At 49.7% G+C, this 18,488-nt stretch overlaps 2 protein-coding genes across 5 annotated transcripts in view; one reads left to right on the top strand and one right to left on the bottom strand.

Annotated features, from left to right (window-relative positions):
• Positions 1-18,488, top strand: part of LOC139250922 (nuclear factor NF-kappa-B p105 subunit-like) — a 136,668-nt gene that overhangs the window by 103,755 nt on the left and 14,425 nt on the right. For all 3 annotated transcript variants that reach the window (XM_070873144.1, XM_070873142.1, XM_070873143.1), the window contains 6 exons: positions 9-147; positions 1,969-2,079; positions 2,799-2,894; positions 5,416-5,580; positions 6,722-6,863; positions 17,799-17,913. In XM_070873144.1, the coding sequence (XP_070729245.1) occupies positions 9-147; positions 1,969-2,079; positions 2,799-2,894; positions 5,416-5,580; positions 6,722-6,863; positions 17,799-17,913 (768 nt within the window). The remainder of the gene's footprint in view (positions 1-8; positions 148-1,968; positions 2,080-2,798; positions 2,895-5,415; positions 5,581-6,721; positions 6,864-17,798; positions 17,914-18,488) is intronic.
• manba (mannosidase, beta A, lysosomal) overlaps positions 10,601-18,488 on the bottom strand; it is a 122,912-nt gene continuing 115,024 nt past the window's right edge. The window contains exon 22 of one of the 2 annotated variants that reach the window (XR_011591373.1): positions 10,601-10,682. The gene's annotated coding sequence lies outside the window, so the exon portion shown is untranslated. Of the gene's footprint in view, positions 10,683-16,044; positions 18,331-18,488 lie in introns of those variants that run through there. The other variant, XR_011591371.1, reaches the window with a different exon arrangement.

Consider the following 18,488-nt stretch of genomic DNA (forward strand, 5'->3'; position numbering starts at 1 on the left):
TCCCGCAGTTCGCTATAGTTTTTAGAACGCCAAAATACCGGGATATGGACATTTCCAAACCTGCCTCTGTCTTTGTACAACTCCGCAGAAAGTCCGACAGCGAAACGAGTGAACCCAAGCCCTTCACATATTACCCACTCATTAAAGGTAATCAATCATCATCTGCATCAACTTACAGCTTCAAACCAACTCTCCCTTTCAGGGTCATCTCTGCTCTTGCTGATCTGGTGCCGATTTTGCTCAATTTATTTATTTTCATTGCTTTTTAAAAAGAAAGATAAAAAATTGAACTAAAATGTCGCAGTTTTACAGACTGGTTGTTCACTCAGGTTTTCAAATCCCTCCATAGCTGCTCCTCCACTCCCCCTCCCTATCTTCCTCCACTCCCCCTCCCCAACCTCCTCCAGCCCCCTACACCCTCCCTATATGTGTAACCTCCTCCAGCCCCCTACACCCTCCCTATCTTTGTAACCCCCTCCAACCTTACACCCCTCCCTCTCTCGGTAACCTCCTCCAGCCCTACACCCCTCCCTATCTCTGTAACCACCTCCCCCCCACTACACCCTCCCTATCTCTGTAATCTCCTCCAGCCCCCTACACCCCTTCCTATCTCTGTAACCTCCTCCAGCCCCTACACGCTCCCTATATGTGTAACCTCCTCCAGCCCCTACACCCCTCCCTATCTTTGTAACCCCCTCCAGCCTCACACCCCTCCCTCTCTCGGTAACCTCCTCCAGCCCTACACCCCTCCCTATCTCTGTAACCACCTCCCCCCCACTACACTCCTCCCTATCTCTGTAACCTCCTCCAGCCCCTACACCCCTCCCTGTCTCGGTAACCTCCTCCAGCTACACCCCTCCCTGTCTCTGTAACCTCCTCCAGCCCCCTACATCCCTCCCTATCTCTGTAACCTCCTCCAGCCCCTACATGCCCCTCCCCTATCTCTGTAACCACCTCCCCCCCACTACACCCTCCCTATCTCTGTAACCTCCTCCAGCCCCCTACACCCCTTCCTATCTCTGTAACCTCCTCCAGCCCCCTACACGCTCCCTATATGTGTAACCTCCTCCAGCCCCTACACCCCTCCCTATCTTTGTAACCCCCTCCAGCCTCACACCCCTCCCTCTCTCGGTAACCTCCTCCAGCCCTACACCCCTCCCTATCTCTGTAACCACCTCCCCCCCACTACACTCCTCCCTATCTCTGTAACCTCCTCCAGCCCCTACACCCCTCCCTGTCTCGGTAACCTCCTCCAGCTACACCCCTCCCTGTCTCTGTAACCTCCTCCAGCCCCCTACATCCCTCCCTATCTCTGTAACCTCCTCCAGCCCCTACATGCCCCTCCCCTATCTCTGTAACCTCCTCCAACTCTCCGAGATCTCTGCGTTCCTCCAATCCCGCCTCTTGCACATCCCCCGATTTCCATCGCTCCACCATTGGTGGCCGTGCCTTCTGTTGCCTGGGCCCCAAGCTCTGGAACTCCCTCCCTAAACCTCTCCGCCTCTCTACCTCTCTCTCCTCCTTTAAGACACTCCTTTAAACCTATCTCTTTGACCAAGCTTCTGGTCACCTGTCCTAATATCTCGTGGCTCGGTGAGGAATTTTGTTTGATGACACTTGGGATGTTTTGGGGGTCAGGGGTCAATGTGAGATGGGGTTTGGAGGTTATTGAAATTAGCGTTTCACTGTCTTCTATTTAACTCGGGTAGACTGTTACAGTTTTTTGGAATGACTCCATTACGGGCTGTCGGGAATCCACATCGGGAGTTCGGATGTGCTGTCCCCACGATTACTGTCCATTCATTTCATGTTAAAGGTGCTATATAGATGCAAGTTGTTGTTGTACATAGTACAAAGCCGTCTGTGGGCACTGTCCCCGAGCTCGGTTCTGATGGTACATGCGTAATCGTAAAGCCTTCATTCATCGTTGGTACATTAATCTTGGATGTCTTTCTCGCCCCCTCCCAGACAAAGAGGAAGTGCAAAGGAAACGGCTGAAACTTTTGCCGAATTTTTCTGACCATTTTGGAGGTGGCCCAGGGTCAGGCGGTGGAGGAGTTTACGGAGGAGCAGGCGGGGGTGAGTATAACGGGGGTTATCGGAGAAACGTGCACTGGAATATCGGCATCCAGTGTAGCCTTGTCTGACTGGCGCTGCTGAGATATTGAGGCAAATGTTGTGATTGAACGCCTGTGTTCAGAGCTTCACACAAGGAGAGCGCACAGCGTGAGTCGGGGGTCAGGGGTCAGCGTGAGTCAGGGGTCAGCGAAATTAGCGTTTCACTGTCTTCTATTTAACTCGGGTAGACTTACAGTTTTTTGGAATGACTCCAGCAAGCTGTCGGGGATCCACATCGGAGTTTGGATGTGTTGTCCCCACAATTACTGTCCAGTTTAATAAATTGCAACTCATAGGTCTGTGCAGCCGAGTTCCTGACAGATGTAATGTGCCACACCAGGAGGGCGATGTCATAAAATTCCCCAATATCTACTTAATTCATTGTGGCTGGGGAGGATTATTGTTCCTGGGTAAAGAACGCGGGATTCTAAAGCAGTAGGTCCATGTGCTTTAAGTTAAACCAAATGAAGAAATGCTCACTAGATTTCAAGTTGCTACGTTCCCGATGTTCTTCCTCCTTTTTGTATTGTAATTTGGCAAAAGCTCAGAACAGTTGTTGGTGGCTGGAAGGTGAGAGTTACTGCAGAGCTCGTGACGATGTGTCACACTAACACAAGGTGGTGCAGAGTGTCGCTTGCTGCTATTGTGAGCTTTTACTTACTGGGTTCCGTTTCTCACAGGTTCCGGTTACTTCGCTGGATTTCAAAGCTATTCCAACTTTGGGAATTACTCATACACGCAGGGGAGCACGAACTCGAGTCCAGGGATGAAACACGGTAACAGCACAGCAACACACTCCAGAATAACAAGCCAGGCAAATTAGATTTGCTGCGTAATATTCCGGGAATGGGGCGGTGTTGTGAGCGGGACGGGACGGTGTTGTGCGCGGGACGGGACGGTGTTGTGCGCGGGACGGGACGGTGTTGTGCGCGGGACGGGACGGTGTTGTGAGCGGGACGGGACGGGACGGTGTTGTGAGCGGGACGGGACGGGACGGTGTTGTGAGCGGGACGGGACGGGACGGTGTTGTGAGCGGGACGGGACGGTGTTGTGAGCGGGACGGGACGGTGTTGTGAGCGGGACGGGACGGTGTTGTGAGCGGGACGGGACGGTGTTGTGAGCGGGACGGGACGGTGTTGTGAGCGGGACGGGACGGTGTTGTGAGCGGGACGGGACGGTGTTGTGAGCGGGACGGGACGGTGTTGTGAGCGGGACGGGACGGTGTTGTGAGCGGGACGGGACGGTGTTGTGAGCGGGACGGGACGGTGTTGTGAGCGGGACGGGACGGTGTTGTGAGCGGGACGGGACGGTGTTGTGAGCGGGACGGGACGGTGTTGTGAGCGGGACGGGACGGTGTTGTGAGCGGGACGGGACGGTGTTGTGAGCGGGACGGGACGGTGTTGTGAGCGGGACGGGACGGTGTTGTGAGCGGGACGGGACGGTGTTGTGAGCGGGACGGGACGGTGTTGTGAGCGGGACGGGACGGTGTTGTGAGCGGGACGGGACGGTGTTGTGAGCGGGACGGGACGGTGTTGTGAGCGGGACGGGACGGTGTTGTGAGCGGGACGGGACGGTGTTGTGAGCGGGACGGGACGGGACGGTGTTCTGAGCGGGACGGGACGGTGTTGTGAGCGGGACGGGACGGTGTTGTGAGCGGGGCGGGACGGGACGGTGTTCTGAGCGGGACGGGACGGTGTTGTGAGCGGGACGGGACGGTGTTGTGAGCGGGACGGGACGGTGTTGTGAGCGGGACGGGACGGGACGGTGTTGTGCGCGGGACGGGACGGTGTTGTGCGCGGGACGGGACGGTGTTGTGAGCGGGACAGGACGGTGTTGTGCGCGGGACGGGACGGGACGGTGTTGTGAGCGGGACGGGACGGTGTTGTGAGCGGGACGGGACGGTGTTGTGAGCGGGACGGGACGGTGTTGTGAGCGGGACGGGACGGTGTTGTGAGCGGGACGGGACGGTGTTGTGAGCGGGACGGGACGGGACGGTGTTGTGCGCGGGACGGGACAGGACGGTGTTGTGAGCGGGGCGGGACGGTGTTGTGAGCGGGACGGGACGGTGTTGTGCGCGGGACGGGACGGTGTTGTGAGCGGGACGGGACGGTGTTGTGAGCGGGACGGGACGGGACGGTGTTGTGCGCGGGACGGGACGGTGTTGTGCGCGGGACGGGACGGTGTTGTGAGCGGGACGGGACGGTGTTGTGAGCGGGGCGGGACGGGACGGTGTTGTGAGCGGGACGGGACGGTGTTGTGAGCGGGACGGGACGGTGTTGTGAGCGGGACGGGACGGTGTTGTGAGCGGGACGGGACGGTGTTGTGAGCGGGACGGGACGGTGTTGTGCGCGGGACGGGACGGTGTTGTGAGCGCGGCGGGACATTCTCCACCACTTAAAACGGGCAGGTAGTGAATCTGTCCAGGTGTGGGTGTGCCTCAGGGAGGTTTAATCTAAATGGGCCGTCCTGTACCGTATTCCCTATTCACAATACCCCCACGTCCCCAAACTCTCCGTCCTCTCTGGGGCTCGCGCTAATTCTGTGCACCGCACTTTAGGAAGGATGTGAAGGTCTTGGAAAGGGGGCAGAGGGGATTTGCCAGAATGGTCCCGGGATGAGGACCTCAGTGATGTGGAGAAGCTGGGGTTGTTCTCTTTAGATTAGAGAAGGTTATGGGGCGATTTGATGGATGTGTTCAAGGGTTTTGATCGAGTAAATCGGGAGAAACTGTTCCCCAGGGCGGGAGGGTCAGTAACCAGGGGGACACAGATTGAAGGTGATCGGCAAAAAAGCCAGGGGGCAGATGAGAATTATCTTTCACGCAGCGAGTTGTTGTGATGGGGAACGGGAGCAGATTGAAGAGTGACTTTCAAACGGGAATTGGATAAATACTGGAAGGGAACAATGTGCCGGGCTGTGGGGAAAGAGCGGGGGGGAGTGGGACTGATTGGATCGCTCTGTCACAGAGCCGGAACAGGAACGATGGGCCGAATGGCCGCCTCCTGTGCTGAGAGATTCGATGAAAACCACACATCTTTCTTCCTGCTGTGTGCCCCACTGGGTCACGTGACCCGCTGCTGCTGGGTTACCTGGAGCCCAGTAACGGCAATTCTAATCCTTGCCTTCGAAAACCCATTCATGTTTTGTTTCTGATGTTGAAATTTCGGAAGTGAAACTGAAGAAATCCGTGAGATCGCAGGCTCTCTCTTACCTCATCGTATTCCCGAAATCCAAATCTGCTTCTCGTCCTCCGTCGCGGGTTATCGCTCGATAACTAATACTTTCGCTCTGTTGCAGCTTCCAGTTATCCAACTGAGCACAATATAGACGATGTGGAAACTGTTGGGAATGTTACACCCAGTAACCAATCAGCATCACAACCTGCACCGAAATTCACAGAGAGCGCCAGTACCTCTGATGCTGCTGTTCCCTCAGCAATGGGCGAGGATCTGCTGGGAGCAAGTAAGTCCGTTGTGTTTTAGTGACTAAACTAAAAAAAGCTGCTTTTTCCTCAAGCTTTCGGTTCGAGTAATTTGTGTAAAATGAGTTCTGTAAGATTGAATTTATCTGAGAAAGTAGGAGTCTAACCACCTCCCCTTGACATTCAACGGCATTCCCATCGCCCAATCCCCCGCCATCAACATCCTGGGGGTCACCATTGACCAGAAACGTAACTGGACCAGCCACATAAATACTGTGGCCACAAGAGCGGGTCAGAGGCTGGGTATTCTGCGGCCAGTGTCTCACCTCCTGACTCCCCAAAGCCTTTCCACCATCTACAAGACACAAGTCAGGAGTGTGATGGAATACTCTCCACTTGCCTGGATGAGTTGCAGCTCCAACAACACTCGAGAAGCTCGACACCATCCAGGACAAAGCAGCCGCTTGATCGGCCCCCCATCCCCCACCTTCAACACTCACTCCCTCCACCACCGGCGCCCCCTGGCTGCAGTGTGTACCATCTACAAGATGCACTGCAGCAACTCGCCAAGGCTTCTTCGGCAGCACCTCCCAAACCCACGACCTCTACCACCTAGAAGGACAAGGGCAGCAGGCGCATGGGAACACCACCACCTCCACGTTCCCCTCCCAGTCACACACCATCCTGACTTGGAAATATATCGGCCGTTCCTTCATCGTCGCTGGGTCACAATCCTGGAACTCCCTCCCTAACAGCACTGTGGGAGCACCTTCACCACACGGACTGCAGCGGTTCAAGAAGGCGGCTCACCACCACCTTCTCAAGGGGCAGTTAGGGATGGGCAATAAATGCCGGCCTTGCCAGCGACACCCACATCCCGGGAATAAAAGAATAAAATGAAAAAAGCGGAAGTAACATTAGCCAGTGTGAACTTCACTTTTTCCACTTGCTGTCTTTAGGGATCGTTGTTGTATTTTACTCAAAGTCCTCAAACCAAATAGAAACACGTGATTTCCATTTACCGTGTCCTGATTCCCGACCCTGCTGCCAGTGCAAACCGTTTCTCCCCATCTACTGTAACAAAGCCCCAATGTTATGTGTCAAATATTTGCCCAATGTGATGCTTGAATGTGACAGGAAGTGGTGGAGTGACTGACTTGTGTGGTGACTTTTCGGTTTAAGACCAATACTTTCTGGAGAAGGCCCTGGACCTTGCAGAGAGACACGCCAGCGCCCTGCTGGACTACTCCACCACCGGCGATGCCAAAATGCTGCTGGCTGTTCAACGCCACCTGACGGCAGTGCAAGACCAAAACGGTGATGCGTAAGTTGTTTAAAAACTGTGAATGTCATTGTATCCCAGGGATGCAGCAGACTGCAATGGGCATTTAAAGTCCATCTGGTCGATTCATTATATCACATCGAGTGTACAGCACAGACACAGGCCACTGGGCCCCACCGCTCCGTGCCGGGGTTTATGCCCCACCGCTCCGTGCCGGGGTTTATGCCCCACCGCTCCGTGCCGGGGTTTATGTCCCACTGCTCCGTGCCGGGGTTTATGTCCCACTGCTCCGTGCCGGGGTTTATGTCCCACCGCTCCGTGCCGGGGTTTATGCCCCACCGCTCCGTGCCGGGGTTTATGCCCCACTGCTCCGTGCCGGGGTTTATGCTCCACACCAGCCCCCTCCCACCCCTCTCCATAACATAACATAACTAGAAGCAGGAGTCGGCCATTCAGCCCCTCGAGCCTGCTCCGCCATTTAATACCATCATGGCTGATCTGATCATGGACTCAGCTCCACTTCTCTGCCCACTCCCCATAACCCTTCACTCCCTTATCGCTCAAAAATGTGTCTATCTCTACCTTAAATATATTCAATGTCCCAGCCTCCACAGCTCTCTGGGGCAGAGAATTCCACAGATTTACAACCCTCTGAGAAGAAATTCCTCCTCAACTCAGTTTTAAATGGGCGGCCCCTTATTCTGAGACTATGTCCCCTATGAGTGGAAATATCCTCTCTGCATCCACCTTGTCGAGCCCCCTTATTGTCTTATACAGTTCAATAAGATCACCTCTCATTCTTCTGAACTCCAATGAATAGAGGCCCAACCTACTCAACCTTTTCTCATAAGTCAACCCCGTCATCTCCGGAATCAACTTAGTGAACCTTCTCTGAACTGCGACAAAGATGCACCTCTTTCAGTCCTTCCGTAAACCTTTTCTATTTCTTTCTCCCCCATGTACTTTCCTTCATTATCTGTAAAGTGTTTTAGGATGTGCTGAGGTGGTGAAAGACATTGTATAAATAAGTCTTTTACTTATCTACCTGCACAGGGAGGAAGCGGTCACAAGACTAGTTCCGCAGAGATAATAATGGCTGGCGACGCTTTTCATTCTGAAATGTAAAAGTTTTGAGAGCTAGTTTATCGCGATGGTATTGGCCGCTGACCCTGTTTCTCTGGATACGTGGCTCCGGATAAACTCGGGACCAATCGCAAGTCCTGCTTCCCCCAGTTGCATTAAATGGAGCTACTCCAGCAAGCTGCTCATCAGTGTAATCGCGTGATATAAAAAAGTAAATGCTGCAAACACTCAGCAGGTCAGACAGCATCTGTGGAGAAACCGAGTTAACGTTTCGGGTCGATGACCCATGGTCAGAACTTCTTCTCGAGTGTGATTGCCTGGCCTGCTTCTGCCAAGCTCGGGAAATCAACTTCAGCAACAGAAAGAAAAACATTTCATAAGGAAATGTTTTTTTCACAATTGACAGAATTATTAAACTAGAAGCATTCCTTCTGGATTGCTCCTCTTTGAATAATCCATGGAAGCAACCTGCTTCTATGTCTCAGCATCCCCTAGTCTCAGCACCAGGTTCCTTCTCACTGGCTTTAACCATTACAGGGAGGCCTGGCCTCACCCCGAAATATCGCTCAGCGTTTGGGAGCAATTTCTGAATGCACAATCTGGAGATTTCTAAAACTAATAATAAGCCAATCACCAAAGAGCTCATTTCCTCATTGCATCTCAGTGTGATGCCTTTCCCCATAAAGATCACGGCTCAAATAATCAGCTCTCAAACAGACTTGTCACAGCATAAGAACATAAGAAATAGGAGCAAGAGTTCGCCATACAGCCCCTCGAGCCTGCTCCGCCATTTAATACGATCAAGGCTGATCTGATCATGAACTCAGCTCCACTTCCCTGCCCACTCCCCATAACCCTTCACTCCCTTATCACTCAAATTTCTGTCTATCTGCATGTTAAATATATTCAATGACCCAGCCTCCACAGCTCTCTGGGGCAGAGAATTCCACAGATTTACAACCCTCTGAGAGAAGAAATTCCTCCTCATCTCAGTTTTAAATGGGCCCCTTATTCTGAGACTGTCCCCTAGTTTTAGTTTCCCCTATGAGTGGAAATATCCTCTCTGCATCCACCTTGTCGAGCCCTCTCATTATCTTATACGTTTCGATAAGATCACCTCTCATTCTTCTGAACTCCAATGAGTAGAGGCCCAACCTACTCAACCTATCTTCATAAGTCAACCCTCTCATCTCTGGAATCAACCTCGTGAATCTTCTCTGAACAGCCTTCCTGATTACTTGCTGTATCTACATACTAACTTTTTGTGTTTCATGCACAAGGATCCCCAGGTCCCTCTGCACTGCAGAATTTTGTGATTTTTCTCCATTTAAATTATAATTTGCTTTTCTATTTTTCTGCTAAAGTGGATAACCTCACACTTACCGACATTATACTCCATCTGCCAAATTTTTGCCCACTCACTGAGCCTGTCTATATCCTTTTGCAGATTTTTTGTGTCCTCCTCACAACTTGCTTTTCCACCCATCTTTGTATCATCAGCAAACTTGGCTACATTACACTCGGTCCCTTCATCCAAGTCATTAATATAAACTGTAAATAGTTGAGGCCCCAGCACTGATCCCTGCGACACCCCACTAATTACTTTTTGCCAACCAGAAAATGACCCATTTATCCCGACTCTCTGGTTTCTGTTAGTGTTAGATCTCTTAATTTCCAATGAAATACGAACTCCGATTGTAGTTTTAACTTTTTAATCTTGGCAGAGAGCAACAAACTGCTGGCTGATTGCCAGTTCCTTTGCCTTACTGAAACCACATGGTCAAAATGGCTGTATTTATACCTGGATCAATTTACAGAAAAGAACTCGCCTTCTTTGACCTTATTGGCTCAATTGAAAGTCTTTTAACATTTTAATTGGCTCGCTACCCAAGTTCCGAAAATGTCAAGTTGATTGATGACTTAATGCAATGTGGCCTGTGTTTTTTCGTGGCCTGTGTTTTTTCACAGCCTGTCTAAATGAGCCTGTTTGAATTCTCTATCAATCCCCCCTTTGATTCTTTCACAAACTGAATCATAAAACATCAGGTATCACTGGTTAAACATTCTACAAAATAATTTCATACATGTTAATAGTTTCCTTCTAAAATTTGTTGATGTGTTTCGCCACATGTCCGGACTAGTAGCTTCCACACAAATTTACACCAACCCGAGTTCCATCGTGGCCACAATGGAAGTCTGGTTTTAGTAGGTTCATTAACCTTATTCCAATTTAATCCAAATCAATATCTTAATTCAACCAGTAAACCACCGTTCCTTAAGCATAACATACCCCTGTGCCACGTACAGAGGGTCTGCTGGGACCTGCAAGGTGTCTCACCTGCGGGACAGCAGCTACAGCCGCCTGGTCGCAACAACATTTAATCAACATAAACAAACAATATCAAAGTAAAAGGTATTTACATGTAATCCCCTTGCTACCCTACTATTTCCCTTTGGTGCAGAGGGTCGGCTAGTAAGAAGTAGGCCTATGCCTAGAATACCTACAATCAATACTACAGTAAATTTATACATTTTCGCAAAAAGTAATTGTCCTTATTAGATTTCAGCTTCAGTTACGGGTGCTCGTTTAACGTGTGAAGCGTGGATCCAGGCTTTCTTTCCTTGGACTTTAACAGCTGCCTGGGTGGTCAATAACACTTGATAAGGTCCCTCCCACTTGGCACCCAAAGGTTCTTTATACAACTTTTTCACATACACCCAGACTCCCGGGATGATGTCGTGTCCTCCTTCGGGTGGATTACCCCAAGCTGCCGATACCTGTCGGGAAACAGAACTAATAGCATTGGTTAAGTTCTGACAGTATGATAACAAAGTGTCACTTATTAAGTGAACATCAGCTTTCCGTAAATCGATAGTTCCTGGCAGTGACATGGGTCTTCCTGTTATAATTTCAAATGGGCTTAGACCTGTAGTTCTGTTCGGGGTTGCCCTAATGCTACATAGCACTATTGGTAATGCCTGGGGCCATGGTGTTCCTTCTTGGTGATATTTGGCAAGCCGTTGTTTCAGAGTTTGATTCATTCGCTCTTCTTGTCCTGATGATTGTGGATGATAAGGATAGTGTAAATCCCACGTAATGATCAGTAACCTACAGACTTCTTGGCAGACAGCACCTGTGAAGTGTGTTCCCTGATCTGAGTCAATGCTACTCGGGACTCCCCATCGGGGAATGTAATCCTTACACAAGACCTTTGCAGTGTGATTGGCTGTGGCTCTTTTAGTTGGGACAGCTTCTACCCATCTAGAGAATCTGTCGACCATGACAAGAATGTTAGTGTATCCTTGGCATGAAGGAAGAGATATATAATCAAGCTGCAGATGCTGGAATGGTCCGACAGGGGCAGGGGGCCTCAGTTGGGACATTACCGTGATGGGTCCAGAATTATTTTTCTGGCAGACCACACAGCAGTCTGTTACCAGCTGGGCATGTTTTTTAAATCCCCGACCCCACCAGCTTTTCTGGAACTGTGCTGTCATCTGTTGTGAGGCCAAGTGTCCCCATGAGTGGATCTGTTGGGCTAAAAAAGGCATAAGCGCTTGTGGCGCGACTGGCTTGTCGGTAACTCTTTGTCTCCAGACACCATCTTCGCATAGCTTAATTCCTGTCTCAATCCATGTCCATTTTTCCTCTCGGGAGCACTCGCCTTGCATTGTTTGAAGGTCTCGTGTCAGAGTCCTGAGTGCTTTCAATCTGCACATCTGTGTTGGTTCTTCTGGGGGAACGCCCTGTGAGGCGGCATCTTTAGCTGCCTGGTCGGTTTGGGCATTTCCCTGTGCTTCTGTGGTATATTCCTTGGTATGGGCCTTACACTTCAGGATGGACACGTTCTGAGGTAATTGTATGGCCTCTAGTAAGTCTCGGACTTCTTTTCCATTTCGGATAGGTGTACCAGCAGCAGTGAGGAATCCTCTTTTCTGCCATAACATACCAAAGTCGTGAGCGACTCCAAAAGCATAACGCGAATCTGTGTAGACATTAGCTGTCTGTTCTTCTGCTAATTGACATGCTTCTGACAGGGCCCATAACCCGGCCTGTTGGGCTGACGTTCCTGAGGGTAAACGTACTTTTGCCACTACCTCATATAAGGTTGTAACTGCCCATCCTGCTTTTCTGGTACCATTGTCAACAAAGGAGGAACCATCTGTAAACAGGATGAGGTCTGGGTTGTGCAGAGGCTCCTCTGCTGCTAAGGCTGCTTCTTCTGTTTCTTTTAAAATCTCCACGCAGTCATGCTCTTCACATTCTCCCCCCTCTTGCTCCCTCGAATCCGACATCGGGAGCATAGTTGCGGGATTAACCGGGCTGGCCCGGACGATATGGAGATTAGGAGCTTCCAAAAATGCTGTCCAGCGGGTCCATCTAGCTGCTGTCACCTGAGACATTCTATTCATAGACAGCAAAGCGTGTACGGTGTGGGGACACTTGACAATCAGCTTTTGGTTGAGGACTAGACCCGCAGTGGTCATTACTGCTCGACATGTAGCTTCCATGGCCCTTAGGCAACTTCCCCATCCGAGGGCTACCGCATCCAGTTTTGCCGAATAATAGCCAATAGGTCTTTGCCGATCCCCATGTTCTTGTGTCAGTATAGCTGTCATATATCCTTCTTTCTCATGGACAAACAGGGTAAATGGCTTACCACTGTCGGGGATTCCCAGAGCCGGTGCCGAATACAAAGCCTTTTTCAAACTCAGGAAGGCCTCTTGCTGTTCCTTAGTGAGGGTGATGGCTTCTTTAGAGGCACGTTTCCCCTTTAAGATACCATTCAGTGGCTGAGCAAGCTGTGTGAAGGAGTCAATCCAATTTCTGTTAAAGTTACACAATCCCAAAAAAGACCTTAGTTCCTGAATAGTGGTGGGTTTTTTAGCAGCCCGAATGGCTGCAGTTCTATCCTGGGTAAGTTCTCTCTTTCCTTGTGAAATCTTTTGTCCCAGGTATACAACCTCTTCTTGGGATATTTGTGCTTTGTCGATGCTGGCTTTATGTCCTTTCAGCCAAAAGTGGTCCAGCAAAGCTCGTAAATCTTGTTCATGCTGTTCTTCCATGTTTGAAGCTAGCAGGATATCGTCTACATATTGGATGACTGTGGATGACAGGGGAGGTAATTCTCGCAAATGGCTTTGTAAAGCCATGTGGAATACCGTAGGGCTGTTGTGGAAACCCTGCGGTAACTGGGTCCAAGTATACTGTTGTCCTTGGACCGTGAAAGCAAACCACTGTCGAACCTCCGGTGCCAGAGGCACCGACCAAAATCCGTTGGCCATATCTATAACCGAGAAATATTTATGTTCCGGTTTGAGGGCATTAAAAATGGTGGAGGGATCTGCGACCAAAGGAGCTTTTTGATCAATACACTGGTTAGCTTTCCTATAATCGACAGTCAAACGCCAAGTCTCATTAGATTTCTGTACTGGCCACTCGGGGCTATTGGAGGAGCTATGCGTTTTAATAAGCACCCCTTGTTTCTCCAATTGCTGAATAATCGGTAAGATTCCCTCGATGGCAGTTGGACTGATGGGATACTGTTTAGTACATGGAGGCTTGGTCCCTGTAAATGACGCAGGCTCCATCTGGAGTAGGCCACAATCGTTCTTATCTTTAGCCCATATTGGGTGTTCCTTCAATTCTTCTTTCTTCAAAGTTCTAATTGACCATGTCACCCGACCATCCTCGAAATGCAACGATGAATCTACTTGGATTAGAACGTCCATTCCCAAAAGGGGTGATCTACTGGGCCTATCCAGACTGGCGTGGTTAGTTCATGTGGACCCAGCCCTATAAGTACCGGTGTTGTCCTTTAATTTCCATTTTATGGCCCCCAACTCCAGAGGCTGTACGTGCCGTGCCCTACCATCCAACGGCAAAAAGTCTCCATATTGTAGGGGTAAGCATGTTAATTCCACCCCTGTGTCTAAAATACAGTCTACATCCTTATCGCCCACCCTCACAGTTATATATAGCCCATCTCCCCTTTGTTGTATTAGTGCGAGGAGGGGGGCCAGGGTGGGCTCTAATCGTTTTTTGCTATCCCAAGTAACTCCTTCTGTTGTTGTATTGTCAGTCGCTTAAATGCTTCAATGAGGTTGTTATCTTGTGACAAGCCTGGTTTGTTGGCTGAATTGTATCCCTGGCTGCGTCCTCTTCCCCAGCCTCGACCTTTCTGTTTTGCCCTGCACGTCTTGGCCCAGTGACCACCTTTCCCACAATAATGACATTTTCCGGGTAATTTTCCGAATGACTGTTTATCGGAATCCTGGGATTTCCATCCCATAGCCTGTACAGCTCGGACTTTAGCTCCCATATCCCGGTCTAATTGGTTACATCGATCCACCAATGCTGCAAAGGTAGTTCCTCTACCTTCCCAGTCCGGTAACACTACCTTAAGCATTTTGGACAGTTCTGGCTTTAGACCTGCCACAAAAGCTGCTTTCAGGGGTCCAAACACTTGTTCATCCATTTCCTCATCCGTATTATTCATACCCGAATGTTCTAGCCACGTGCATCTAAACCGCTCGTCTTACTCCAGGACCTCCTCTGTTCCTTTCTGTTGGCAGGCTGCAATTTTTCCCCAGTCTGTCTTAGCTGGACTGAAGGCTTGCAGCCAGTGTTTAATCGCCTCCCATCCTGCGTCTAATTCTTGCTCATTCTGCCCCAAAGCTTCTTCTACCTTGTCGTGCAATTTTCTTCCCTGTGTTTTTGGCACCATTATGGTCAAAATTTGCACTCCGTCCCAGGGATGAAGTTGATATATATTTCTTAAGCGGTCCAATTGGTCCCACGTTTTTACTCCCCCTTTCTTTGGATTGGGCAATTCCTTGGACCATTTATCAATTTTCTCTGGGTCTGCCGGAGCATGAACTAAGTATTCTCCATACACCCTTCTCTTTGTTTTTTTGGTTCCGCCCTCATCCGCAGTCTCTTCTGATTTGACGACAACTCGTCTTTTTTTAAACGGGGCAAAGCGCACCCCTAATTCTTCATCATCCTCCGACACTGTATTGTCGGAGGATTCAGAAACCGTATCTATTCCTCGGTCGTGTCTTCGGGTTTGCGCTTTTAATTTATCCAAACATGGGTACCCTGGGAATTGATCAATACATTTTCCTTTTCCTATTACTGTCTCTTGACCTAATGATTTTTTCCATTCTTTAATTTCACCTTTAAGATCTTTAACTTCCGCTTCCAGCTTTTCAAGTTCAAGCTTTTTCTGTCGCAGCTGTGCACAAACTGCTTGCAATTGGTCCTTTGTACTGATCAGTTCTCGATCATGCTGGGAACGCATTATAATTTCATTCCGCTTTCGGATCTTTCCCATAACCACTCGGGACCATCTAGTTCGCTCTTTATTTTTCATACGGGTCGTTTTTCCCCAGACCCTTTTAATCTCGTCCAAGGACCATTGTCCTTTGGAGGTTCCGTACTTTTGTTCGATCTTAATACAGGTTTTAGATAAGTTGAATTGTTGCTCTATATATTCTTTCAACTGTTCGAGAATTAAATCTAGCGAAACTTTAGGTGGTGCCTGCCCACCTTTAACAGTTGTAGGCAATTCTTTGTTCTTATCTCCTGCTGCCATTTCTTGACTGGGGTCTCGAGTCGTAGGCCTGCTAGCCGATCAATAGGTCGGTGATTAATTAACTAACACACCGCCGAAGGGGGTACTGAAGTTTCATGTTCAGCCATGAACTCATTGAATGGCGGTGCAGGCTAGAAGGGCTGAATGGCCTACTCCTGCACCTATTTTCTATGTTTCTATGTTTCCTCTTCGAAATAGTGCCCCTAGATCTTTTACATCCACCTGAGAGAGCAGACGGGGCCTCGGTTTAAGGTCTCATCTGAAAGACGACACTTCCTCAGTACTGCCCCTCCGACTGTGCGGTGCTCCCTCAGTACTGCCCCTTCAACAGTGCGGCGCTCCCTCAGTACTGTCCCTCCGACAGTGCGGCACTCCTTCAGTACTGCCCCTCCGACAGTGCGGCGCTCCCTCAGTACTGCCCCTCCGACAGTGCAGCGCTCCCTCAGTACTACCCCTCCGACAGTGCGGCACTCCCTCAGTACTGCCCCTCCGACAGTGCAGCGCTCCCTCAGTACTGCCCCTCCGACAGTGCGGCACTCCCTCAGTACTGCCCCTCCGACAGTGCGGCGCTCCCTCAGTACTGCCTCTCCGACAATGCAGCGCTCCCTCAGTTCTGGCACTGGGAGTGTCAGCTCAGATTTTGTGCTCGAGTCTCAGGACTTGAGCTGCCTGGCCCCCATTTTAACCCCTCACCAGGGTGTGGGGGAAGGGGGCTGGGTTCAAATTGCACCTTTCGTGTTTGCCAAAATGAGATAATTCTCAAGTGCTTAGAATTATAAGCCTTGCAGTAAAGCCACTCAAAATATTGCATAATTGGACCATTTTGTAACCCAGGTTTGTTTTCCATAACGTTAATTTCACGAATTTCATCTCTGGTAGGAATGCGGTGAAATTATCTGAGAAAGCGGCATAAAGCTTTCGTTTGCTGCCTGACAGCACAGACCCTGAGTGAGTTGTCAGGAGCCCCACTGGTGGTGAATAGGACGAGATGTTTGACCTTGCTCTCTCACAGTGAGCCTCGCCCACATCGCAGAGCTGTTTTTACCACAGCAGCAACTGTGAAAGTGTGTCAGGAGGCACTGTAGAAAGTGAAAGGAATTATTAAACGTGCAAAGAGCAAGTGCCGCGGCGAGCATCTGTGTCTGGTTTCACTCCTGAAATGTGTCTGGAATATTCCGCTGGTACCGACAGCTAACCTGTGAGTGGATGGGACGCTGGCCAATAATTCTACACAAGGCCCAGCTGGATAAACACATGAGGGAGAAAGGAATGGAAGGTTGTGTTAATGGGGAGAGAGGAAGTGGGGTGGAGCATAAACACCAGCACGGAGCATAGAATCGTACCGGAGGCCATTCGGCCCATCATGTCGGGACCAGTTGGGCAAAGGCCTGTTTCTGGTTCTGTAAAATTCATCCACCTTCAAATCAGTTTGAAATATTGAAACTATTTTTGTGATTTCCTCTTTATGTCACAAGAATTGGATTGCAGCAAATACACACTTCCACAAAACGTGCTTGGTGTTGTTGCAGAACACAATCCAGCTTCCAACATCAAACCAGGAAGTGTTGGAATAATTTACTGAAATCGAAGGGTGGGAAATGAGATCTTTATAAATGTCATTATTCATTTTCTTCACAAAACCTCCCAGCGATACAGCACTTAATGCAGTGTACCATCTGTGATCCCTGGGTGTACCCTCCCTGTGTGATCCCTGGGTGTACCCTCTCCCTGTGTGATCCCTGGGTGTACCCTCTCTCTGTGATCCCTGGGTGTACCCTCTCTCTGTGATCCCTGGGTGTACCCTCTCTCTGTGTGAACGCTGATGTTGAGTGATAGTCAGCGCCTTCAGCCCCTTGAGCATGACGATTACAAACCCAGAGGATTGCTTTGGCCGCTATGTTCATCGACTGTTTTAAGACACAACAGGGATTCCCTGAGAGAACAAACAGATCATTTCCTGAACAATTGTTTTGCGGGGCTGTGGGGAAAGAGCGGGGGGAGTGGGACTGAGTGGATCGCTCTGTCACAGAGCCGGCACAGGCTCAATGGGCACAATGGCCTCCTCCTGTGCCGTGAGATTCTATGATTTCCAGGATCACATTTTTAAATCAACATTTCTGCAAACTGTAGATCAAAAATAAGTTGAGAAAAGACAAGAAATTGAATTAAGGCATAAAACAGAGTGCCCGAGGGGTCCTGTCCTTTGTTGGCACGCTCGAGAACTTGTGTAACTGTTCTGAATGTGAGCAGCACCACATTGAATCGCTTCTCCTCTCCCTTTTATTCTTACTGACAGGGCTTTACATCTCGCAATCATTCATCTCCAACCTGTAGTGGTACAACATCTTCTGCAGGTTATAGTCAGCCTTCCTGGCCAAGACATCGTCAACATGAGGAATGATCTCTATCAGGTACGTTTTGTTCCATGTAGAGAGACGGAGAACATCCACCATGAGCCGCAGGTTTGCTAATTAACCGTGTCACATGGCTCTTTTTTGATGAAAGGTTATTTCATGTGAGGGGGTCCAGTGAAGCCTCTGACCAATCCTGAGGCTAAGTGACGGTCAGACACTGGCTGAATGTTAACAGGGCTCTTAACCTGCTTGAAACAAGGATTAATGCCTCCGTTAAAATAACAGAAAATATCAAGCGAGCATGCTACATTGGTGGAAATATTCTGTCCACAGACGTCCTCCGAACGCGTGTTGTTTTTGTGAATTTGAATGACATGGTGTAAAGCCCAGGAATCCGTTGTCCCGTCTCCCATTGCTCGAGCAGCCTGTCCAGGCCTTGATTTCGCTCCTTGCCTCTGGTCAGATTATTTAAGTCTATCAATTAAAGAAGCCAAGAAATAAAAAGTGAGACTCTGGGCAGCATTTGAATTTTGCTGCAATGTTTAGAGATGATGAGGATGTGACTTCGATGCCAGTTGGAGGATTTTTGAATGTTGCCCAGTATTGATGATATCCATACTCTGCTACACTGC

This window comes from Pristiophorus japonicus, chromosome 2, assembly GCF_044704955.1.
Source record: "Pristiophorus japonicus isolate sPriJap1 chromosome 2, sPriJap1.hap1, whole genome shotgun sequence".
Classification (NCBI taxonomy): domain Eukaryota; kingdom Metazoa; phylum Chordata; class Chondrichthyes; family Pristiophoridae; genus Pristiophorus; species Pristiophorus japonicus.